The sequence below is a fragment of the Eleutherodactylus coqui genome, chromosome 10, assembly GCF_035609145.1.
Source record: "Eleutherodactylus coqui strain aEleCoq1 chromosome 10, aEleCoq1.hap1, whole genome shotgun sequence".
Classification (NCBI taxonomy): domain Eukaryota; kingdom Metazoa; phylum Chordata; class Amphibia; order Anura; family Eleutherodactylidae; genus Eleutherodactylus; species Eleutherodactylus coqui.
In genome coordinates this window covers 132050110-132072634 of record NC_089846.1, presented here as the reverse complement: position 1 = coordinate 132072634, position 22525 = coordinate 132050110, and the positions used below count along the sequence as shown (strand labels likewise).

At 42.3% G+C, this 22525-nt stretch overlaps 1 protein-coding gene across 1 annotated transcript in view; it reads left to right on the top strand.

Moving 5' to 3' along the window:
- The window catches only part of LOC136580927 (interleukin-13 receptor subunit alpha-1-like), a 55104-nt gene extending 32799 nt beyond the window's left edge, over positions 1-22305 (top strand). Inside the window, exons 6-11 of the mRNA XM_066581861.1 lie at positions 388-572; positions 9354-9499; positions 13448-13613; positions 14954-15050; positions 16075-16138; positions 20386-22305. Coding sequence (XP_066437958.1) covers positions 388-572; positions 9354-9499; positions 13448-13613; positions 14954-15050; positions 16075-16138; positions 20386-20487 — 760 coding nt within the window. The 3' untranslated portion in view covers positions 20488-22305. The remainder of the gene's footprint in view (positions 1-387; positions 573-9353; positions 9500-13447; positions 13614-14953; positions 15051-16074; positions 16139-20385) is intronic.
- Positions 22306-22525: the final 220 nt, after the last annotated feature.

The window sequence follows — 22525 nt, the reverse complement described above, 5'->3', positions numbered from 1 at the left end:
CTTTGTTGGCGTGCGTTTAGACCAAAAGACTATTGTACACTTTTGCTTTTTTGAACAAGTTTATTTTTTTTCGTGTTGTGGTTTTTTTTTGTTTTTGTTTTTTTTTTAACAATAATCATTCTGTCTAAAAGGGCCTTTAAATATTGGCCACTATTAGTAAATCTGCTCCATTGTGTTTTGAGTTCAATTGGGTTCATGTGGTGCAAAAATGTTTAAAAATGTCCCTTTCAAAGCAAATGCTAGAAGAAGCAAGTGACTACCGGTATGTATTGTAATAGCTGGAAAATAGACATGTAAGAAGTTGGGCTGCATAACTTAAAACTGTATAAATCTGACATTAAAAAGGTTCATCATTCATATCTATCTGTATATGTTCTGGATTATCAGGTTTCATGACTTATTGGATAAAGGAGAACCTTGCCAGAATTATACCTATCAGAGTGGAATTCCAGTTGGATGTGTGTTCAAATTTGAGCAGTCTCTTAAAGAATACAAGAGACTTGTAGCCGTGGTAACGGGTGGATCCCAGGACATTAAACCTTATATTTACTTCACCTGTGCCAATAACATAGGTGAGTTCTAATGCGTTACAAAATGGATAGAAGAAGCACCGAACTAAACGAATATGCTGATGTGGCCATGGGTAAGGCCAATCCAGAAAGGGGGAAGTTCTTAATGGTTACATAATATAATCATATGATCTGTTTCCCCGTGTCCTCAACCACTGGCACACCACTTGGATAGTCCACTGGTAAAGTGCACAACAGTGGATGTGTTTGTGTATACACACAGAGTGGATCTAAAAGGTCTGTACACACCTGTGCGATTCCATTGGAAAACAAACTGAAATCTTTTAGGGTAGAAAAATAGAAATGGCAAAACCTAAAATGTTGCATAAATATGCACACCCTAAAATAAATACTTTGATGTACCCTTTGATTTTTTTTTTGACAGCATTCAGTCTTTTTAGGTAGGTGTGTATCAGCATGGCACATCTTGACTTGGCAATCTATGCCCACTCTTCCTTGCAAAAGCGCTCTAAATCTGTCATTGTGAAGGCATCTTGTGTGCAGCGCCCTCTTCAGGTCAACCCACTGATCTTCATTGGGATTCAGATCTGGGCTCTGGTTGGCCATTCCAAAACATTGATCTTCTGGCAAAGCTATTTTTTGTAGATTTGGAGGTATGCTTTGGGTTGTTGTCCTGTTGAAAGGTGAAATTCATCTTCATGTTTTTAGCAGAGGCCTGAAGGTTTTGTGCCAAAATGGACTAATATTTGGAACTGTCCATAATTCCACTCGCCTTGACTAAAGCCCCGGGTCCAGCAGCAGAGAAACAGCCCAAAGCATAATGCTGCCTCCATCATCTTCACTGTGGGTATGGTGCTCTATTGGTGATGCGCAGTGTTGGCTTTGTGCCAAATACATCTTTTGGAATTATGGCTTAAAAGTTCACCCTTGGTCTCATCAGACCAGAACAAGTTCTCACATATTTTTGGCAAACTTTATGTAGGTTTTGGCAAAACATAGCCGGGCTTGGATGTTTTACTTTGATAGAAAAGGCTTCAGTCCCCCCCCCCCCCCCACCTCACAGCCCAGACTCTTGATTACGTCTTCATTGTGTTCCTTGGAATATGTAATTCCTTGGAAATGTTTTGGTCCCGTTCTGCTGACTGATACCTTTTCAAGAACCAGATCCCTTTGATGTGCTGTAAGCTCTTTACAAACCAACTAGGAAAATGTCAGGAAAATCTTCCTAGAAGAGCTGAACTTTATATTGATAAAAGGGGTTGTCCCGCGCCGAAACGGGTTTTTTTCTTTTTCAATAGGCCCCCCGTTTGGCGCGAGACAAACCCAATGCATGTGTTAAAAAAAACAAACCGTTTAGTACTTACCCGAATCCCCGCGCTGCGGCGACTTCTTCCTTACCTTAGCAAGATGGCCGCCGGGATCTTCACCCACGATGCACCGCGGGTCTTCTCCCATGGTGCACCGTGGGCTCTGTGCGGTCCATTGCCGATTCCAGCCTCATGATTGGCTGGAATCGGCACACGTGACGGGGCGGAGCTACGAGGACCAGCTCTCCGGCACGAGCGGCCCCATTCACCAGGGAGAAGACCGGACTGCGCAAGCGCGTCTAATCGGGCGATTAGACGCTGAAATTAGACGGCACCATGGAGACGAGGACGCTAGCAACGGAACAGGTAAGTGAATAACTTCTGTATGGCTCATAATTAATGCACGATGTGCATTAATATGGCCATACAGAAGTGTATAACCCCACTTGCTTTCGCGGGACAACCCCTTAAGGACCAAGCTGTTTTGTACCTTAAGGACCAGACACTTTTTAGGGATTTTACCCATGTGGCGGTTTTACTGCTCCTATTTTTTTTTTTTTTCCTTTTAGCTACCAAAATAATTTTTGCTGTGTTTTTTTTTTTTCCCGTGACATATAGGAATATTTTTTTAAATCTTTTTCACTGACTTTTTTCCCGCTTTTTAGTTTTATTGGGGGGAAAAAGCTAAAAAATCGTTGTGTTTTTTTTTAACATTTATAATTTTTGAAAAAATTATTTTAATATTTAAACTAAAATAAAGTATGGGAATGAGTTCCTCTATTTATTTCGGACGTTTTGATATATAGTATTTATGGTTTTGGTTTACAGGGCGCATACAGCGACGGTTTTTGTTGGCGTCTGCTTCGTGTTGTTCTCTTTCTTATGTATGTATTGTTTTATTCTGTTTTACTTATTTATGTAATTGTGTTTTTTACTATCTGTGTCCCCCATGACCTCATATAAGACCTCTGGGGGACATTCATTTTTTTCTTCCTTTTATTTGACACTTTCCCACTGTAGCTGGGGCGTCCATAGGAGCCCTAGTTACAGGGGCAAACAACCCCTGTAGTGACATTAGTCACCTGCAGAGCTGCCAGGGTCTAGTCTGACCCTCCAGCTCTGCATAGCAGGGAATCCCAGGAGGTCACATGACCCCCCCCCCCCCCCCCCCCGTACATGTTACTTTCAGTTTCCCCATACAGTGCTCATTGAGCACTGTATATCGGGGAAGCAGAAGGCAGGAAGGGTTAAAAACCTCTCCTGCCTTCTGCTCCGGGTTATCAGCTGTCACTAACAGCTGACAACCTGTTCCTGTCTGACTGATTGCAGAGGCAGGAGACTTAGAGCACCGCTGTAATTTTACTATCGGTGGTGCTCTAAGCCCAGGACCAGCTGCCATAAATTTACTGCGGCTGGTCCTAAATGGGTTAAATGACAGCCATGTACGGACTACTAATTAGCAGGAGTTTAAATGTGATTGGCTAATTCTGAACACAACCACAACCTCAAATATAAAAGGATGTTCACACTTATGCAGCCATATTATTTTAGTAGTTGCTTTTCATGGGAATCGTACAGATAACGGGTCTTATGGAAGGTGGAAATCTGAAAAGATTAATCCTTGTCGGATTTTTTAACACAACACAATCTGGGATGTGTAGACTCTTTATATTCACTGTGTGTGTTTATAGATTCTAAGTACTGTTGGGTACTTGGGCTGTTAGTAGAAATACTGTGCAAAAGGTTTAGTTAGGTGTGGAAAATTTGCTACAAAGTAAGAATGCTTCCAGAAATAGAAGTGCTAATAATATCTGAAGGGTGGAGAGGAATAAGGATTCTTGGAAGGGATGATATGGCCTCCCCACAGAGCCTTGATTTCAACATAGTCTGTCTGGGATTCCTTGAAGAGACTGAAGGAATTGAGCAAGCTGACATCCACGAAGATCTGTGGTTAAGGCTGCTTTCAAAAGGGTGACTAAATGGTGTGGTTTTTTTTTTTAACGTGATGTGATAATGCTACCGATCGTATGTATGTGAAGCCCATGCTTTCCAATGGGCTCCTTCACATTAGGGATGTTATGCAGGCTGCTACTTTGCAGCAATATCCAGCGTGCCCCTAGTTTTCTCTCGCAATTTGTGATTGTTTGGTTTTGCAGCCCATGTTTCCCTATGGAGCCTTCCTTTGCGTTGCATCGCATGAAATCGCGGTTTTCGTGCGGTGCGATGCAACTTTAACAGTAGGAAGTCCTACTGTTTCCCTTAAAATAAGCCCAATACATTACTTAACAGGCGCTGTTCGCTCCGTCGCACTTCTCCACGTGAAGCTCCACCACACTTGTTTGCAGTCTTCCGCCGCCGCTTCTTGGTTAGAGGCTTCATAAATCCTGCCTCTAGGAAGCACTGGCTCTAATGGGCTGAGCCGCAATGGTTGAGATTCCAATCAATGCAGCGCTTTATGAACCAATCACAGCCATCGCATTGATTGTCTGTGATTGGTTCATCAAGCGCTGCGCTGATTGGCTGAGCTGCGGCGGTCGAGAGCCAATCCGAGCCAGTAAATATTACTTTTCTAATACTGATTTTAGAAGAATCCATTAGAGCTGTTCGCAGCACAATGGGGATTCAAGAAGTCCCAAGAGCCCAGATCAATACAGTGAGATGTTTGGACTTCGATCTAGACCTTGAACTAACTTTCCTATAAATGATACAATCGAGAGGCTTGTAACAGATGAATAGGAAGAGTTCAAAGGGAGACCTATTTAATTTAGAAGAGACAAGCCTATGAAATCCCTAAAGTAGATTCACCTGTGGCTAAAGCAACCAGCTATATCTCCCTTCCATTGGCAACGCCTTTTAACTACAGGCTCCTACGGACAAAAAAGCAGATCTACTATTACTTAAGAGATCATGGGAAGTCACACCTACCCTGATGGAGGCTAATATTGAAGCCACATCCATGGCCAGAACTATGTATCTCTGGCTCACAAGACTGGAATACAGTCTAAAATGAAGAATCTCCAGGGAAGAGATAAGCAAGGGTATGCCTTTACTTAAAAAAGCTACAGGTTTCTTGGCAGATGCATCCCTAGAATCCCTCAGGATTGCTGCAAGAAATGCAAGTCTGAATAATGCCTCTAGGAGGGCATTATGACTGACCGCATGGAGAGTGGATGCGACATCTAAAAACAGTCTATGCAACATCCACCTTCGGGGGGGGGGGGGGGGGGGGGAATATTTGTTTGGCCCCAAACTGAACAAAATCCTGGGAAAAGATGGGGAAGGGACTACCCAGAGAGTTTAGCCCAAGAGACACTCTTCCCCCATGCAAACCTGGCTATCCACAGAGACAGTCCAGAGTGAAACAAAAAATTGGGCAGATGGTATTCTCCTAAGGGAAGGAAAGCTAAAAACCTTCCACTACTATTCTCACTCCAAAGTCAAACAGCCAGCAGGAGGCAGATTGCTCCTATAATATGGAAAATGGACTCTCATTTCTGATGCATGGGTACTGCGAATAGTCCAGCAGGGTTATAGGAGATAATTTTACTCATTTCCATCTAGGAGATTTGTGATTACAATTAATCTGTCCATAAATTTCCCCAAAAAAATGCAACAAGGGGCGAAGGACCTTTTTACAAATAGGGGCAGTAGTGGCAGCTCCTTTTAGTGAACAGGGAAAGGTTACTATACAAAAATATTTAGGCTGGGTTCACACTGGGCGGATTCTCATCAGATATCTCGCGGTTTGGCCGCAGCAAAAACCGCGAGATTTCCACCGGGAGAACCACCGCAGTTTAAGCCGCGGCGGCTTTGAAGCGGCCCGGCCGCTTGCTTTTCCATTGCGGCCGGCACTCCCATAGAGGAGAGCGCGGCCGCGATGAAAATAAGCAAAAAAGGAAAGGTAAATAGACATGCCGCATCTTCTGAAACAGCGGCTGCGGCGCCCGCAGCAGCGGTTTCAGCTGGACTTACCGCAGCGGATTAGCCGTCCCGTGTGGAAGAGGTTTCTGAGAAATCTCGTCCACATGGCTGGCTAATCCCGAGATTAGCGGCCGCGGGCGGATTTGCCGTGGCCAAATACCGCGCGGCAAATCCGCCCTGTGTGAACCCAGCCTTATAGTTACCAAGCCAAACGGGTCCTCTAGAAGAAGTCTCAATAAATATATTACAGCTAAGAAATGTAAAATGGAAACAATTAAATCTACTATACCCCTGATAAAGCAAAACGGCATCCTTGTGTCCCTTTAGATTTAAAGATGCATACTACCATATACAAGTCCATCAAACTTACCAAGAATACAGTAGGTTCGCAGTTCAAATGGACTCAGACATTTGCCATTTTCAGTTTGTGTTTCATTTTGTTTGTCATCGGGGAGGGACGAGGCAGCGACACATACAGAAGCTGAGAGAACATTTTTTTTCTCCTGGGTAAAGGTCAATCTTCAGTCCATAACAGCAGTCCATCTGAGAGGATCTCCGATCAAGATAGTCTGCTATCTCAGAAGGCAATAACTTTGCCCGGGAGAGTGGTCCCTCAACACAGTCGTTCAACCAGCTAGTAGCCCAGTGGGGGAAACGACAGATAAATCTGTTTGCCTCCTGGAAAAACTTGTATAACAAATTTTCACCCTGCATCCAACAGGACAACCCAGAGGGTTGGATGCATTCGCCCAAGGATGAAAAGTCTTGTGGGTTATGCTTTTCCTCCTTTACCTCTGATAGCTCTGGCTCATCCAAAAAAATCAGAGTGGAGTAGAGGTCCTATTTATTGCTCCACAGTGGCACAAAAGGCCGTGGTATTCTCTTGAGTCTAGCCGTTCAGGCCCCGATTCCTCTACCATGCAGAGAGGATCTGCTCATGCAGGACTCTGTAAACAGCCCTAAAGTTCACCAGTTATGACTAGTGGCCTGGTTACTGAGGGGCAGAGATTAAGAAACCAGGGGCTATTGGGGGCAGTTGTTGATACTCTTTTGGCTAATAGGGAAAAGGTGACATCTAAAATTTATGCCAGTGACTAAAAAAATCGTTCGTAGTAGTAAAAGCAATATGGATTTTGAAAATCCAAATTTATAATGAAATACTGAAGTTCTTACAAAGGGGACTAGAAAAAGGACTGAGTCCTAGAACCCTGAGAGTACAAGTGGCAACTCTTAGTGCTTTTTTTTTTTTTTTTTACACCCGCCTTGTAGAACATAAGCAGTTTAAAATGGGCTGAAAGGGGAAAAACCATTAACCCTTTCCAATCCACTGTCTGACTTCTAAAGACATTCTAATTGAAGGCTGTACAGCTCCAATGTCAGAAGATGTCCGGCAGGGTATTCTTACTGTAGATTACTGGCCGCTCAGTTGTTGGGGGGGGGCCTCTCTGGGATGTCACATACTGCAGTACTGGATCTAGCCAGCAGATGGCGCCATTGTATAATGGCAGAAAGAGAAAGCTCCCTAGGAAACTCTGAATCCAAAATTGGATTGCAAAGGGTTAATAAGGAAAATAGTCGCTCCTTGGGACCTAAATACAGTCCTAGATAGTATTTCTAAAACCCCTTTTGAACCCATTAAAGGGGTTGTCCCGCGCCGAAACAGGTTTTTTTTTTTTTTTTAACCCCCCCCCCGTTCGGCGCGAGACAACCCCGATGCAGGGGTTAAAAAAACAACCCGCACAGCGCTTACCTGAATCCCGGCGGTCCGGCGTCTTCATACTTACCTGCTGAAGATGGCCGCCGGGATCCTCTGTCTCCGTGGACCGCAGGGCTTCTGTGCGGTCCATTGCCGATTCCAGCCTCCTGATTGGCTGGAATCGGCACGTGACGGGGCGGAGCTACACGGAGCCGGCATTCTACACGAGCGGCCCCATAGAAGACTGCAGAAGACCCGGACTGCGCAAGCGCGGCTAATTTGGCCATCGGAGGGCGAAAATTAGTCGGCTCCATGGGAACGAGGACGCCAGCAACGGAGCAGGTAAGTATAAAACGTCTTATAACTTCTGTAGGGCTCATAATTAATGCACAATGTACATTACAAAGTGCATTATTATGGCCATGCAGAAGTGTATAGACCCACTTGCTGCCTCGGGACAACCCCTTTAATGAATTAACTCTTAAAAAAAAAAATCTAACTATTAAGGCATTCTTCCTAGTGGCAATAACCACTGCTAGACGGATAGGGGAAATACAGGTCCTATCATGTAAAGAACCATTCCTTAAAGTTTTAGAGGACTGTATAATTTTAACAATTAAGCCCTCTTTGATCATAAAATAGTATCATCTTTTCGTAGAGAGCAGATTCTATTACCCTCCTGTCAAAACTTTTAAAACAGTAAGGAGGAAATGTTACATAACCTGGATGTTGGATGAGCTGTGATGACCTATATACAGGCATCCCAATCATTTAGGAGGTCTGACAGTCTCTCAATTCAATTTCAGGGCCCAAACAAGGGGAAGGCGGCCACCAAGGATACTCACTGGGTGGATCAGGATGTGCATTAGAGAGGCTTATAGGTCTCAGAACTTGAATCCCCAGAAGAGATTAAAGGCCCATTCCACCAGGGCTCTTGCATCTTCATGGGCTGAGAGGGCCGAAGCCTCGAGCAGATATGTAGAGCGGCCACATGGACTTGGCCCCACACTTTTTCTAAACATCACCGTTTAGACTTAGTCTGGTAAGGATACTGCTTTCGGGAGAAAAGTCCTGCAGGCTGTGATCCGTAAACCGTTTCTCATCTGGTATTACCTCCAGTAGTGCCGTCAGGATAGATGAAATGGAAAATACAAAATTGGTCTTACCTGCTAATTCCTTTTCTATAAGTCCATCATGACCGCACATATTTCCCACCCGCTATAAGTTATATTTTCATGACATAACTACATATTATGTTATAAAATGATACTAAGGGATTCACAGCAGAATACAGCTGATACTATTGTTTCAGCTGTATCCCGCTTCCTGAAGACAGGCGGGGTATGAAGAACACAGCGCTCCAGCTCAGTTCTCCATACCCTGCTCAGAGCGCTCTGCAGTATAACAGACAGGCGCTCCGAGCGGGGGACAGCTGGATGCAGAAGCCAAGCGGTCCTGCTTGTCTTCTGCATTCCCCACTCGGAGTGCAAGGTGAACGCTCAACATTTGAGCGATCGCCTTGCGCTGTAAAGAACACAACGAAAAATTCACTGAGGCAGAGAGAACGTAATAAATAATGATTAAAGAACACAACGATTATCGCTCAAAACATTTTTTTGAGCGATAATCGTTGTCTAAACCAGGCTTAACATGGCATCTGGAAAATTGGGTTGGGTAGTGACAGCTGATTTAAATAAACTCTTGAATTGCCATAGAAGAGGAGGGTTGAATGTAGCGGTCCTTGGAAGACTCCCCTGCTGGAATTTTACTTTAATGCCATCTAGAGTCGGCTTATGTATGAAAATACCTGGCTTGCTCACTACTTGCTGACTGTTTCGACCACTGTTGTAAAAAACGTACTTTTTTGTAAACTTTTTTTTTTTTTTTACTTTTTTTCAGCAAAGCTCAAAGCTCCAGTCATAACTGATATTAAGATTATCCCGAATAACACTTTGCTTGTTAGATGGAATGAATCCGATGTACCTTTGACTGTAAACTATCAAGGACAACTTGAAATGTCAGATGGACACAAAGTCATCGTTACGGTATAAAGTTTTTCTTTCTTATTACTGTTTTCTGACCTATCCCGTCGACGGGCCACAATAGTCTTACTCCTGTGGAGCAGTTACTATTCTTGTGTGGCCATTCTGCATTAATGAGGACTTGTGAGCTCTCCTGATTTGTCTAAGTAAATACTTGTATTCTCAATTAAAATATTATTAAGTAGCATGTTTTTTGGAGCTCTGCTCTGTGCTGTTCCTCTATTATACCTCCTGGAAATGTATGAATAAATTGACAATTAGGCATTACCTTCCCTCTTTTTGTCATTAAAGCGTTTTCTTGCACTAAGTGACCCTGTCCGATTTGTCTTGACAGAATCAGACAATGTAGGGGCACCCACTATTGATAAAGATAACGGTAATACGCAGTTGTGAGTTTGGCCATGCGTTTCAAGAAGGAATAATGGTAAAATGAAGAGTTGGAAGGAAAGATGTATTAAATTGGAGGAAAAAGTGTTTACTAAAATACATTTTTCAGGAATTCTAACAGGTTGTCTTTAAAGTTTTTTGGAAGGTACAAAATTGTCCAGGTTTTGTCAAATAAATGTTTGTGCTGTAAAAAGTTATTTGTGGGAAAATGTGAAATTTGTATTCTTATTTGAAAAAACTAGGATCCTTACACTGGAGTCAAAGGGGTTTTCCACTTCTAGCTGTTTTGCTGCAGAAAACCGACAGCACTGTACGATGTGCAGTGGTCTGGGTTGGTACTGCAGGCTGAATACTATTGAAGTGAATGGGACTCTGTCTGCAGTACCAACTCAGACCACTGCACATTGTTCAGAGCTGTCTACTTCCTGCAGCAAAACAGCTAGAAGTTGGACAGCCCCTTTTAAAGCTGCCGAAGTGCCCTGGAAACAATAGACACTAAAATTCTTAGATTGATTCTCAGATTTAATTTTGAAAGCCAGATCTGACACATTTTATGGGGATTTTAAGGGGTTTTCCAGTCCAAAGCTATTGATGACCTATCCTCAGCTCCTTTTAATGAGCTGACCAGCATGGGACATGGGCGGTGGACGCCTGCCGATCTGCTATTGATGACTTATTCACCACATAGATCTTCTATAGCTTTCGACTGGAAAACCCCTTCAAGCTTTTCATTTCAGATTTTTAACTTTCTAATTCTATGATTTCAACACCTACACACACTATACATATCAGCATTTCCTTTTTTTATTCTCCTTGTCATACATGATGCAGTACTTTTTTTCTTGAATTGCTTTATCTTGCCCTTCCTCTTGCATTACAATCTGTATTGGATTCCATTCTGGAGCTGCAGTCACAATTTCGCTCCTTTCTTTGGTAAACTGGTGTATTCCCATAGTGGCATATCCATAGGAAAGTAGAAAGTGTGCCAAGAAACACCCGCTGTAATTGCAGCATGTAGGCTATGGATGCTGCTGTTACAGATGTTTGTAGAGGAAGGATATTCACTGAAGCAGCTCAACGTCACAATGTGCTGATTTCTTCACTTCGTAAATGCTATAAAGAGGAGGTTCCTCTAGATCTTGGAAGATGGAAACAAGAACTCTTGAAGGAAGGTGAAGATAGTTTGGCAGGATACCTACGAGTGTGTGGAAGCTGTGGTGAAGGACCAGCGCTGCATAAATTACTCGTTCTTGTGATAGAATTTATGAAGGGGAAGATCTTGAAGACTCAGGAAGGCAATAAAGGACCTGGACTTGACATGACATCCAGAGCTGAACTATCAGAGAGGAGAAAAGAAAACTGATTTTCCCAAAGTTTATTTGTAACGCTTTGTATTAATTTTTCAAGTTTTTGTAACTTTGGTTCTAATGAACCTATGAAAACCAAACTTGGTGCAATTGTCCGGTCCATGGTGTCTTGTCTCTAGTTTCCCCTCACATGTCAGTGTATGGTATTATACATGGAGGAGCTGCCGTGTGTTTTAATACTGAATATGGGAAATGGGAGGCGCCACCTGGGGGTAATAAGACAAATATTTCTGTTACACAGTATGCATTATGAACTAGAATATATACTAGAGCCTTTCTGCAGCATAGTAACCAATGTCATTACAGGATCTGTGCATGCTGCTAATAAGCTGCTAATAAGCCGCAAAAATGGATCTGTGTCTTTTCACCCCAGTCATCTCTTATTACCCCCTTCCTTAACATCTACGTTTAGTCAGTACAGTCTTTTGGATTTAAGGTCATAAATAGAGATGAGCGAGCGTACTCGGTTCGGGTGTTTTTGAACTCTAGCACCACTTTTTCCGAGTAACTGACTACTCGGACGAAAAGACTCGGGGGGGGGGGGGGGGAGGGGGGCGGCCTGGTGGAGCGGGGGTAGCTCTCGCCCAAATCTTTTCGTCCGAGTAGTTAGTTACTCGGATAAAGCGGTGCTCGAGTGCAAAAACGCCCGAACCGAGTACGCTCGCTCATCTCTAGTCATAAATAGTCATTGTTTGGAAAGTTATCTCGGTCAGAGCTACAGTATTTTTTAACTTTATTACAAATCTTTTTATTAAACATCAGTATATTGGCAAAGTTAACCAGTAGATGGATACTGTGTGGCTCACAGGTCAAAGGCCACAAAATAACAAATCTTACAACTGATACATAAGTAGAAGGCCTAGTACAAGCCCTTTTCTAAGGATTTCTATAGATTTAGACTTTTTCTAAGGTAAGATACCGAGATCCCTTTTATGTAAAGGATCGGAAGGATTTTTCTGAATATCTGAAGCAAAGGGCGAAATTCGTTATGCAATACGGGACAATTTTCTGACATTAAAAAAATTCCGTAATTTTGGAGCATACCTTTTTTGCACTAAAATTTATGACTTCATTTTAGCCGACACGCGCCAATTTGAAAGCCGGCATAGATTTCATGGACTCAGACAGTCAAAGATGTGCCAGTTTACAAAGGGAGTATAAATTAAATTTTATTTTCATCAATGATGGCGTGCGCTACAACCCGGTATGGACTGAAAACGAAAGTAAAATCGCAGCAAAACATCGGAATAGCAAACTTTTGCCGAGCGCCTGTGTGAGAGTGGCCTAAAGCCACGGTCACACATACCATCAGTAATCTGCCGTGATTTTGAGCGGTATTTAGGAACACATTTGTACAGCCCTACACAGGGTTTCTTTACGCACCCCATCATTATAATGGGCGATGATGTGTGTTAAAAAGTGCTTAAACACATGAAAATAGCGCAGACAGCTCTCAAAAATCGCGGTGTTAGAAACGGAATTTTGTGTGGAACGTTCGATGCAAACGAGACGATTTCCACTACCTGAAACACCCCAAGACCAGTTTCACACGGGCAATAATGCAGAATTATGAAGCCCATGTTTTTCAATGGTTTCCTTCACATTTGCAATGTTTTCAGTCCTGCGATGTTGCGTGGAAAGAAAACTGATGCATGTCCTATCTTTCTGCGTTCTGCCCGTTTTTTTTTTTATCGCCCATGTTTCCCATAGAGCTTTCGTTTTATTGCATCGCACGAACTTGTGATTTTCGTGGAAGGCGATTTTAGAAAGTCCTATTGTCTTTCTTGCAAGAAAAAACTGCAAGCAGCGCAATGTTTTTGTGAAAAAGAGCAGCGCTGACACTCGGACATCTCCATGAGAAAAATTGCAATATTGCTGCGATTTAGCGATCGCCCATGTAAAACTAGTCTATGGGGATGGGGGCTCGAGCTGAACTTTTGCACCCGGGCCCATGAGCCTCTAGTTACGCCCCCGGTATGGCTGAGGCTTACAAGTCCTGCCCGTCTCTTGCCCAGACACTTTGGTAATTGTGGCACACGTTACCCGCAGCCCTCTGTATCCACAGTGTAGCTTCATGTTACTTTCCGGTAAACTGATTTGATAAATTACATCCAAAAGCAGCATTCATGTTTACTCCGTATACCTGTGTCTGTGTGTCTTCATAATATACCCAACAGCCATGTTCTTATATTTTCAGGTTCTCCAGGGTGGCAGCATGGAATTTCCTGACATAAGTCCTGATATTACATACACAGTTAAGGTTCGGGTGAACTTAATGAAAAAGGCAATGTGTTTTCTTGATCCATATGAACAACGTAAGGATTTACTCTGGAGTGACTGGAGTGAGGAGAAGAAGATAATGGGTAAAGAAATAATTACATTTCAGGGAATATGTCGCCATATATACATTTTAAAACCAGATAGTTAAACATTTTCCAATTATTTTATAAATCTGGTTTTAGGATATTTATTTATTTATTTATTTATTTATTTATTTTTTGAGAATCCACCATCTACATGATTATGGGAGCTCCCATCTTGCTTTTGCTGTAGAGAGATGTTTTATAGCAGCTTTTAGTGATATGCTTTACAGCAAAGTTCATGGGAAATTCTTACAATAGACAAGAGAGAACTCATTGAGTTCTATGGGATGTATAGATGTGATCTGTGCAGAGATCGTTGTGCAGGGAGGGGGGGAGAGGTGAGCTGTGAGCATCACCTATTGTGAATAGTGGATTCCATGCTCTATCTAGTTGGTTTTTTTGGGGGGAAATTTAACAGCTAATGTGTTTCTTTATTTAAAGGGGTTGTCCAGCTCTGAAAGATTGACCTATCCTCAAGTCAGATGATCAATAACTGACTGGAGGTCCACTGCCTAGAACTCAAGACAATCAGTTGTTTGCTGGGCCACTGTGCGGTGCATAGAGTAGGTAACAGACAGCTCCATATATTATGTAGTGGCCTGGCATTATGTTGCAGGCACAGCTCTCATTCATTTCAATGGGAGCTGTGTCTGCAATACCATGCTGGACCACTGCACAATATATGGAGCTGTGCGCTTCCTCCTTCGTGTACCAAAACAGCAGCTCAGGGAGCAGCTGGACCTGCTTAGGTCTTGGGCAGCGACTGATCACATGACGCTGACAATCATAGGTGCTATAAGCACATGACTGCTGTTTGGTTAGGTGGTCGTTAGCACTGAGGCCACGGGGGTTGGTAGGAGATGTAGTCCGCCCGTAATCTGCACAGGGTTGAAGGACCTGTGATGACGTCACCGTCGTGATCAGGGGCGGAGCATGTAACTCGCTCACTGACTGGTGGTCGTGGGTATCTGCACAAGGATGAAGGACCTGTAATGACAACACCGTCATGTGATCAGGGGCAGTGCATGTAACTCACGGACGGACAGGTGGTTGTTAGTCTTTTGATGTGGATCTGTGTGTGTGTGCTAGCACTTCCTATATACCTCATTTAACAGGCACTGGTCCCCAACATCAACACTCCTGAACTGAAATACTAGGAAAACAATGAAAATCTTAAAAGAAATGTGTTAACTGTGTCAGTCCAACCATGATGTTTTAATCCAGAATCCGAATCATATGAATTTGCTTTCCTAGTAAGATATGGTGTCTGTCATTATGATAATGGTTGAAAATGATCATGCCTGTATTCTAGATTACTGATTCAGTCATTTATGTTCTAGCTATAGAAGATAAGAGAATCCGATTTCTAGTGATATTTCTCCCTGTTGTGTTGTTCATCACCGTGACTACAGTCCTCCTGCTTTTCTACATGAGAAGGTACAGTTTTAGCGTTCCACGGTGCCAATCGCAAAATTTTTAATTTTAAACAAACATTCAAGGATTAAACATTAGTAAAGTAATATTTAAAATTTGAAGCACTCAGCCAATCAGTTAGAGCTACCAGCAGGCGGGGATTTTAAATCCACGGCTGCTGATAGCTGAGAACTACAGAGTCGGGGACAGCGGCAGAAGTTGCGGCTGAGCCCTGGCAGCTGAAGGGAGGTAAGAATGCTGCTTTTTTTTTTTTTTTTTAACGCTACTTTTCTTGGATTTTCAAGGAAGGGCTTATGTTTAAAGCCCTTCCCTGAAATCCAATGACGGGATGCCGGCAGCAGGATTCTGTACAGCAGCTGTCATGAGTGACAGCTGCGGTTGAAAATTGAAGAATTCCTCTGCTGCATCTGTGCCACAGATGTGGCAGATGTAGCAGCAGGGAATTCTTTTAACTAGCGGGGGTGAAGGAAACATCTGCTGGGGGTCACGGCAGCGGCGGAGAGGTCCGTTTTTTTTACACTAAAATGTTTTGTTTTTTTTTAGGGAAGGGCTTATATGTAAAGCCCTTCCCTGAAAAAGAATGCAGGGAGCCGGCAGAGCATTGCTTTCAATGGAGCTGCTGGCAGCAGCCGTGGCTCCATTGACGACAAGCACGCAGCTGTGTTCACGCATGTTTTTGCTCGTACCTAAGTACGCACAAAAACACGCTTGTGTGAACCCACCCTTATACTGCTGTTAGGTGAGGTGACGGGGCTAGGAGCTATATTTTAATACTTGCCAATGGCAGCTGAACATCTTGACTCTTTTCAGAGTCCTGTGCATACACGCTCCCCCTTTAGACTTGTATAGGAGAGCTGCGTGCATGGGACTCTGAAGATCCAGATGTTCAGCCGGTGCGGACTTCAGTTTATGGTGCTTTACATTAGTGACCAGTTCCCTTCTAATCCTCCAATACCGCAGTAGAGGTTATTGTAGTGATAAGAAAACACAATTTACAATATCTTTATTTTATACAATTATCTTTCAGACTGCTGTTCCGTATTTGTCCTCGAATACCGGATCCTAGCAAAGTTCTATCCAGTGATTTTCAGGTAAAATATTTTTTTTCACTTATCACTATTCTCACTGGTGAGAGGAAGGAGGAGAGGACTAGAGACTGTAGATTGAGATATCCGATATATTTATTAATTATGTTTATTGGATTATCCAGGAGGTGGATGACTCTTACAGATGGTGTTTTTCCCATTTTTGTATGTACGGATAGAACACGCTGTATGGACCTCATAGAGAGGGACCTCCTTCGAAGAATGGAAAGCCACTCATTAAGTGAATTAATTTAATACTACAGGTTAATGTATATCTCCAACCTCCCATTGAGATAACTATTGATCTCTGGGGGTTTCTGATCATTAGCCACCTAATTAAAAAAAAAAAAAGGATAATGTCTTAAAGCAGGCTTTCCAAACTCCATTTCTCAAGACTCCCCAATAGAGCCTCATGATTTGAGGATATCCTGCAGAGAGAACACCTATAGCCATTCTTAAGACGCTGGCAATAATTTAATCACAAGTGCGATACTAAAGGAATTCTGAAAACATTACCTGTTGGGGGAAGGGGGTGGGGGTGGGGGAGGGGGGTGGTATTGAGGACTGGGGTTGGAGAAACACTGCGTTAAAGGGATTGTGCCAGGTACACAAACCCTATATGTATATCTTACTAGGGCATATAAATATAATGAAGTGGGGTCCCACGCCCAGGACTTCCCTCTTTGACTCAGACCGGAGGGCTGCTCTACAAGAGTGGCTCCTGTGTGGGCATACTTTGTGCCATCTTATGAGAGGTGGTCACTTAGCTACTACAGGGGAAATGCAGTATTGCTGTAGGGAAAATGCCTGGTTAGCAGTGGTTTCCTCAAAATCAGCGGTTTCGAGAGCGGGAGTGTCCTTGCATTCTGAAAGGGGTTGTGCATGATAGCAAAGGATATGAAAATGAGAAAGAAGAAATGGTTATTCTCTCCAAAATGGTGCAGCCTTCTAGCCTGTTTCCCTGAAAATAAGACATACCCTGAAAATAAGACATAGCATGATTTTCCAGAATTTTTGGAGGATGCAAAATGATTTTTCAGGCTTTTTGAGGATGCTTGAAATAGAAGCCCTACTCCAAAGGTAGTAGAAAATAAACACCTCCCTCGGTAGCGCCATTTCTATAGAACAACCCAGATGGACACAGTGCTGACTTCTGCTGGGACATGGAGATCCAGCATTACCAGTGATCTTTGCCACAGACTGACTATCTAGATGCTTAGTAATCCACGTAGTTTTTCCCCAAACTGCCAACAGCAATGTAGGTCACATACAAGGTGTGAATGCATAAAGTGATTTTTTAAAATAACTTTTGTACTAGACTGCGACCATTTTTGAAGTGTTTACATACAGTTGAAGTATAAAGAATGAACGTCTCCATGTTGGCTCTTCAGCATTATTCTTAACATACTTTTCATTCTTAACTTTAAAAAAAATTGAAAGAAAACAGCTGAGAGTAGTCGGCCTTCTGCGTGAGAGAATTACATACAAAAGAAGCCATAGAAAGAAAAGCGGAATGAGTGTGCCATCTTCATATGTGCGGCTCACAATACAGAGGGATATCTTCATATGTGCGGCTCACAATACAGAGGGCTATCTTCATATGTGCGGCTCACAATACAGAGGGCTATCTTCATATGTGCTGCTCACAATACAGAGGGCTATCTTCATATGTGCCGCTCACAATACAGAGGGATCTCTTCATATGTGCCGCTCACAATACAGAGGGCTATCTTCATATGTGCCGCTCACAATACAGAGGGATCTCTTCATATGTGCGGCTCACAATACAGAGGGATCTCTTCATATGTGCCAGAGGGATCTCTTCATATGTGCCGCTCACAATACACAGGGATATCTTACTTATAATAACTGCGTGTGTGATTTGATTTAAAATGTATATGTTCCAATATTAAAATTGCCATTTGTGGGATATTTTTAAGCCCCAGCTTTTGATCCATCCAGGAAGACCCACTTGTGTTCTAGAAGGGATCATTTTTGATGTACATTTGCATAACTCCACCTACTAAGTGTGATGATCACCATAAACCAAGGTTAAGACCGTGGCCTGAATTGCAGCAAAAATAGTGCCACATTTCCAGAAATTTCACCAAAATTTTAGTGCAATTTTTGGTGCAAACTAAGCCAACTAAAGGGTCCAAAAATATTAAAATTCTACAGATTAATCCTTCAGCAGTGTCACTGTGACAGACTAGACTATCTCAAAATGCACCAGATTTCAGTTTGCACTGCCTGTTCTAAGAGTGTATTCACATGGGCGACTCATGTGTAATTCAATTGCCATTTGGATGGAATGAGCATGTGAGAAGAACAGTTCAATCTGTTTGATAGGAGCAATTTTTCTCTCAGACCATCAAGTCGTAACACGCAGATTGCCGCATGTCCTACCTTTGGGCTATTCTGTTCAGAAATGGCCAATTTGTTTCTATTCGAGGAAAAAAAAATCTCATCGCATTTAAATGAGTTTCATGTGAGTGTGATGGGAGTTTTCTATTTTTACTATTGAAACCGCGTGCAATTTTTTTTTCACTTTTCTCTCAACAGAATCACAGGAAAAGTTGCTGATTTACAAGTGCAATATCGCACTTGCCCATGTGAATACACGGTTTACATACAATAGTAGCCTTAGATGGCCTTGCATCTAATTAATGAAACTAAAATTGCCTACATAGATTCCCTTTAATGATATAAATGTAACTCCTTTAAACTCTTGTCGTTGTGGCTTTTATTATGATAAAACAGTATAAATGGCAAATAAGCAATGATAACGAATTACTAGTAGTGTTATAAGGTGTCTGTGCTGAGTAATAACTATAAGGCAGGACTCACACGCATGGGGAGCTGTCAGCTGTGAAGATTTTCAGATGGAGGATGCTACTTGTGTCTTTGGTTTTTAAACCTCCTGGGGGAAGGGGCCGCCCCCATATGAATTGAGTGAGTAGTGTATTGCTTCCATAAACAGGTCAGACTGGTCCTTTGTTAGCAGAAGACACTTCAAATTACTGCCACATGGCATAAGGAATGCTTTTATTTAGGAAACGGCAAATGAGAGGAAGATGGTAAGTGTTTCTCCTGGAGAGAAAGTCCTCAATGAACAGAGCATGCTTAATGGAAGCTCCTCCCTGGCGAATGAGCTCACAGCTACCTCACTATGAGAATGACCTATCGGCACACAAAATGTTGTAATGTATCTGAATGTCCCACCTTCCTTTGTTTGAATACTATACAAAAGCTTTACCCACCTAAATAACGTGGATGCCCTGGGATGTACACTCTATGATGATATGGCTTTCATTGGGGATCTCTGGGCCCGTACATTGATCATGTCAAATATGGCACCCACAGTATATCAAACAGCGCAAATTGCGCTAACTAGAGATGAGCGAATATACTCGTTTCGAGTAATTACTCGATCGAGCACCGCGATTTTCGAGTACTTCCGTACTCGGGTGAAAAGATTCGGGGGGAGGCGTGGCGGAGCGGGGGGTAGCAGCGGGGATCAGGGGGGAGCTCTCCCTCTTCCCCCACTCCCCGCTGCAACCTCCCACTCACCCACGGTGCCCCCCTTCCCAAATCTTTTCACCCAAGTACAGAAGTACTCGAAAATCGCGGCGCTCGGGTGAAAAAGGGTCGTGTCCGAGTAGGTTCGCTCATCTCTGGCGCTAACACATGAGTTATGTTCAAAGACCCATTCTTGAGTAAAGGTGTTTTTACGCTAAGTGATTGACATTGTTCGCTTGTTTACTCAAGCAGCCTGTTCATCTCAGAAGATAAATTGTACACTCACAAGTCGTTCACATTCACTGCGCCAATGAATAAGAATGACTGAATGAGCAGTATTTAAACCGAATTGGCGAACGAGCCAACACCTGCATGAAATGAACGATAAGCAAATGAATTACAGCTCATCGTTCGATCGTTGGCTATGTGTTTACACTGAAAGATTATCATTCAAATGATCGAGCGTTTTGAGTTTGTTTTTTTTTTAAATAAGTCATTCAGTGTGAAAGCACGTTAATGTTGACATACCAGAAAGCCAAATGGTATTTTATAAATCAGACTTCTTCCTTTTGGAAAGAAAGCTACAAATGAATGCCAACTTCTTCCTCTTGCTTTGCATACAATCTTGATTGTAAGGTTTTACGCCATTTAGAAGTACTATTTTATGTTACAATTACGTTTGTATTTGTTATCATACTTGCAAATGAAAAATCTTTAATTTTCTTTCTCAACAGCATTGGCTAAAGTATGGGAAAGCTGTATACGAGCCCAAGAAGGAGGAAGTTTGTGTGGTGTCTTTACTAGAAACGTCATTGTCATCTTCTCAAGTCGAGTAAAACCTCAAGTGGAAAATGTGAAGAGTTCTATTTCTGTCCAGTTGTTTACACCTTCAGCAGACAGCTAAACCTTAAACACAGATCTTGTGACTGGTCGATGCAGCTATGCTTTTGAAACGGAGACACAGAAGCGTGAGCTTCAGGCATTACAATAAACCACTCCTATTGAATCTGGTTCTCCGCTTTTGGACAATCCCTACTTGTTAGAGGGGACCCTTGACAGTGGGCTTATCACAAAGTGTCCCCCTGCTGGGACTTCATAAGTCAGCTGTAATCTGTGCTAAAACTTGACAGTAAGTGTTCAATTTCCCTGCAGACCACCTCAAGGGAAAGTGAAATATGTTGTGTAATAGAGGATTGGTCCTCCAGACTAAGATACACTCACAACTGCTGTCAACCCTGCCAATATCTGAGGACCGTGAACATGGAACTCTCCTCTGTTAACTCGGACTCCTCCAATAGGGTATATGAACTTGGGTTCTAAACTTCTCAGCCTCTATAGGCATGTTCAGACTCTAAAGAGAACGTTCAGGACCATGGATCCCCTGTTGAGCTTCATCAAGATCATCTACCTGAAAAATTAACTGAAGGCACAACTACTTTTGAAGAAAAGGAAATCGAATTTGATTATTTTCCCCATTTGGGTTAGTACCAACCAGCTTCAGCAACATGTGTGCTCTTACTAAATTGCTAGAGCAAGTGTACAAGGGAAGTCTGCCGCTGAGGTTTCACTCTTGTAGGTCCCTTTCTGCAAAATGGCACCAGCTCTTATGGAATATAAATACTTCATCATATTGGAGGAAAATATATAAAAATGACACAAATGTTTATTATATAGCTACAAGATGCAGTCTGGCATTAGACACGAAGAACTACAACTGTGAGGAAGATCAGGATGGATGACCGAATGAGCAAACTTTGACCGAAAGGCATTCCTACAAATCAAGCCAAACCTTTTGGTAATTTAGGCATTCTGTGTCCAAGAGCAATAATCCGCTCTTAGGAGTAAGCGGAGGAGTCCTCTACAAAATAACTTCAGGTGACAATCCAAGACCTAGTTTTCCTTTAAAAGTGACAGTTTTTTTAAATTTTTTTTTGTGTGTGTTGAACGTGTGCTACTTATTTATGTAAGGAGAAGGCGTTTTATATGGTATCAAAGTGCCAGCAATCATATCCTCAGGACTTGATAATCTGTTTCACAATTCAGTGGACCTTGAACTACTTTGTATATTTTTCTAAAGGGCTGATTTAAGAAAATAGAAGTGCGTTTTATTTTTATTATATTGAATTATACTGTGGATTTGCAGGAATCGCCGGTGCGACTTTTTTTTTTTTCTTGGACCGCTTAAGTTTAGGAGGGGAAAAAAGGTTACTTTTCAAATCTACAACATACTTGGTACATGGGGTCTATGGACATATTGAACTTCTGCGCCAAGCTCTTTCCTGGCACATATGCAAAATGTGGCCAAAGATTGAAATGCGAACTGAGCTTTTCTATTGCTTTTGTTTAAGTTGCAATGGGAAGTTGATTATAAATCTAACGAATGAAACGCTGTGAAATGACGGCTGGTATACACTATGCAAGACTCGATCCAAAGGTCACTTTGTAATCTCACAAACGGACAACCAGACAACTCACTCAAATGAAGATCATTTATTAACTTGTGCAGTGTTACAGCATGGGTATATAGTAACAGGTGAGCAATGTTGGGGAGTCAGTGGAGGCACAATGAGTGAGAGGAGGGGGTATCAGTGAGCGTGTAAAGAATAGAAATGCCATTTGTTTTATATGGTGTACATAATTTATGTATAATAAAGTACTTTTTGGTATATTTTACTAAATATTAGGTGATTTGAAGGGTACAGCACAGAGGTTGGTAAAGAGAAATATGGACCTGAATGCCACTGCAATGGAGAAGAAACTTGCATAAGAAAAAAACTTGCATAACTACATCTGTGCGCTAGTATTTAATTTGAGCATTGAAAATACAAACAAGATATAGATTTAGATTATGACACCATTGGACAATATATTGCC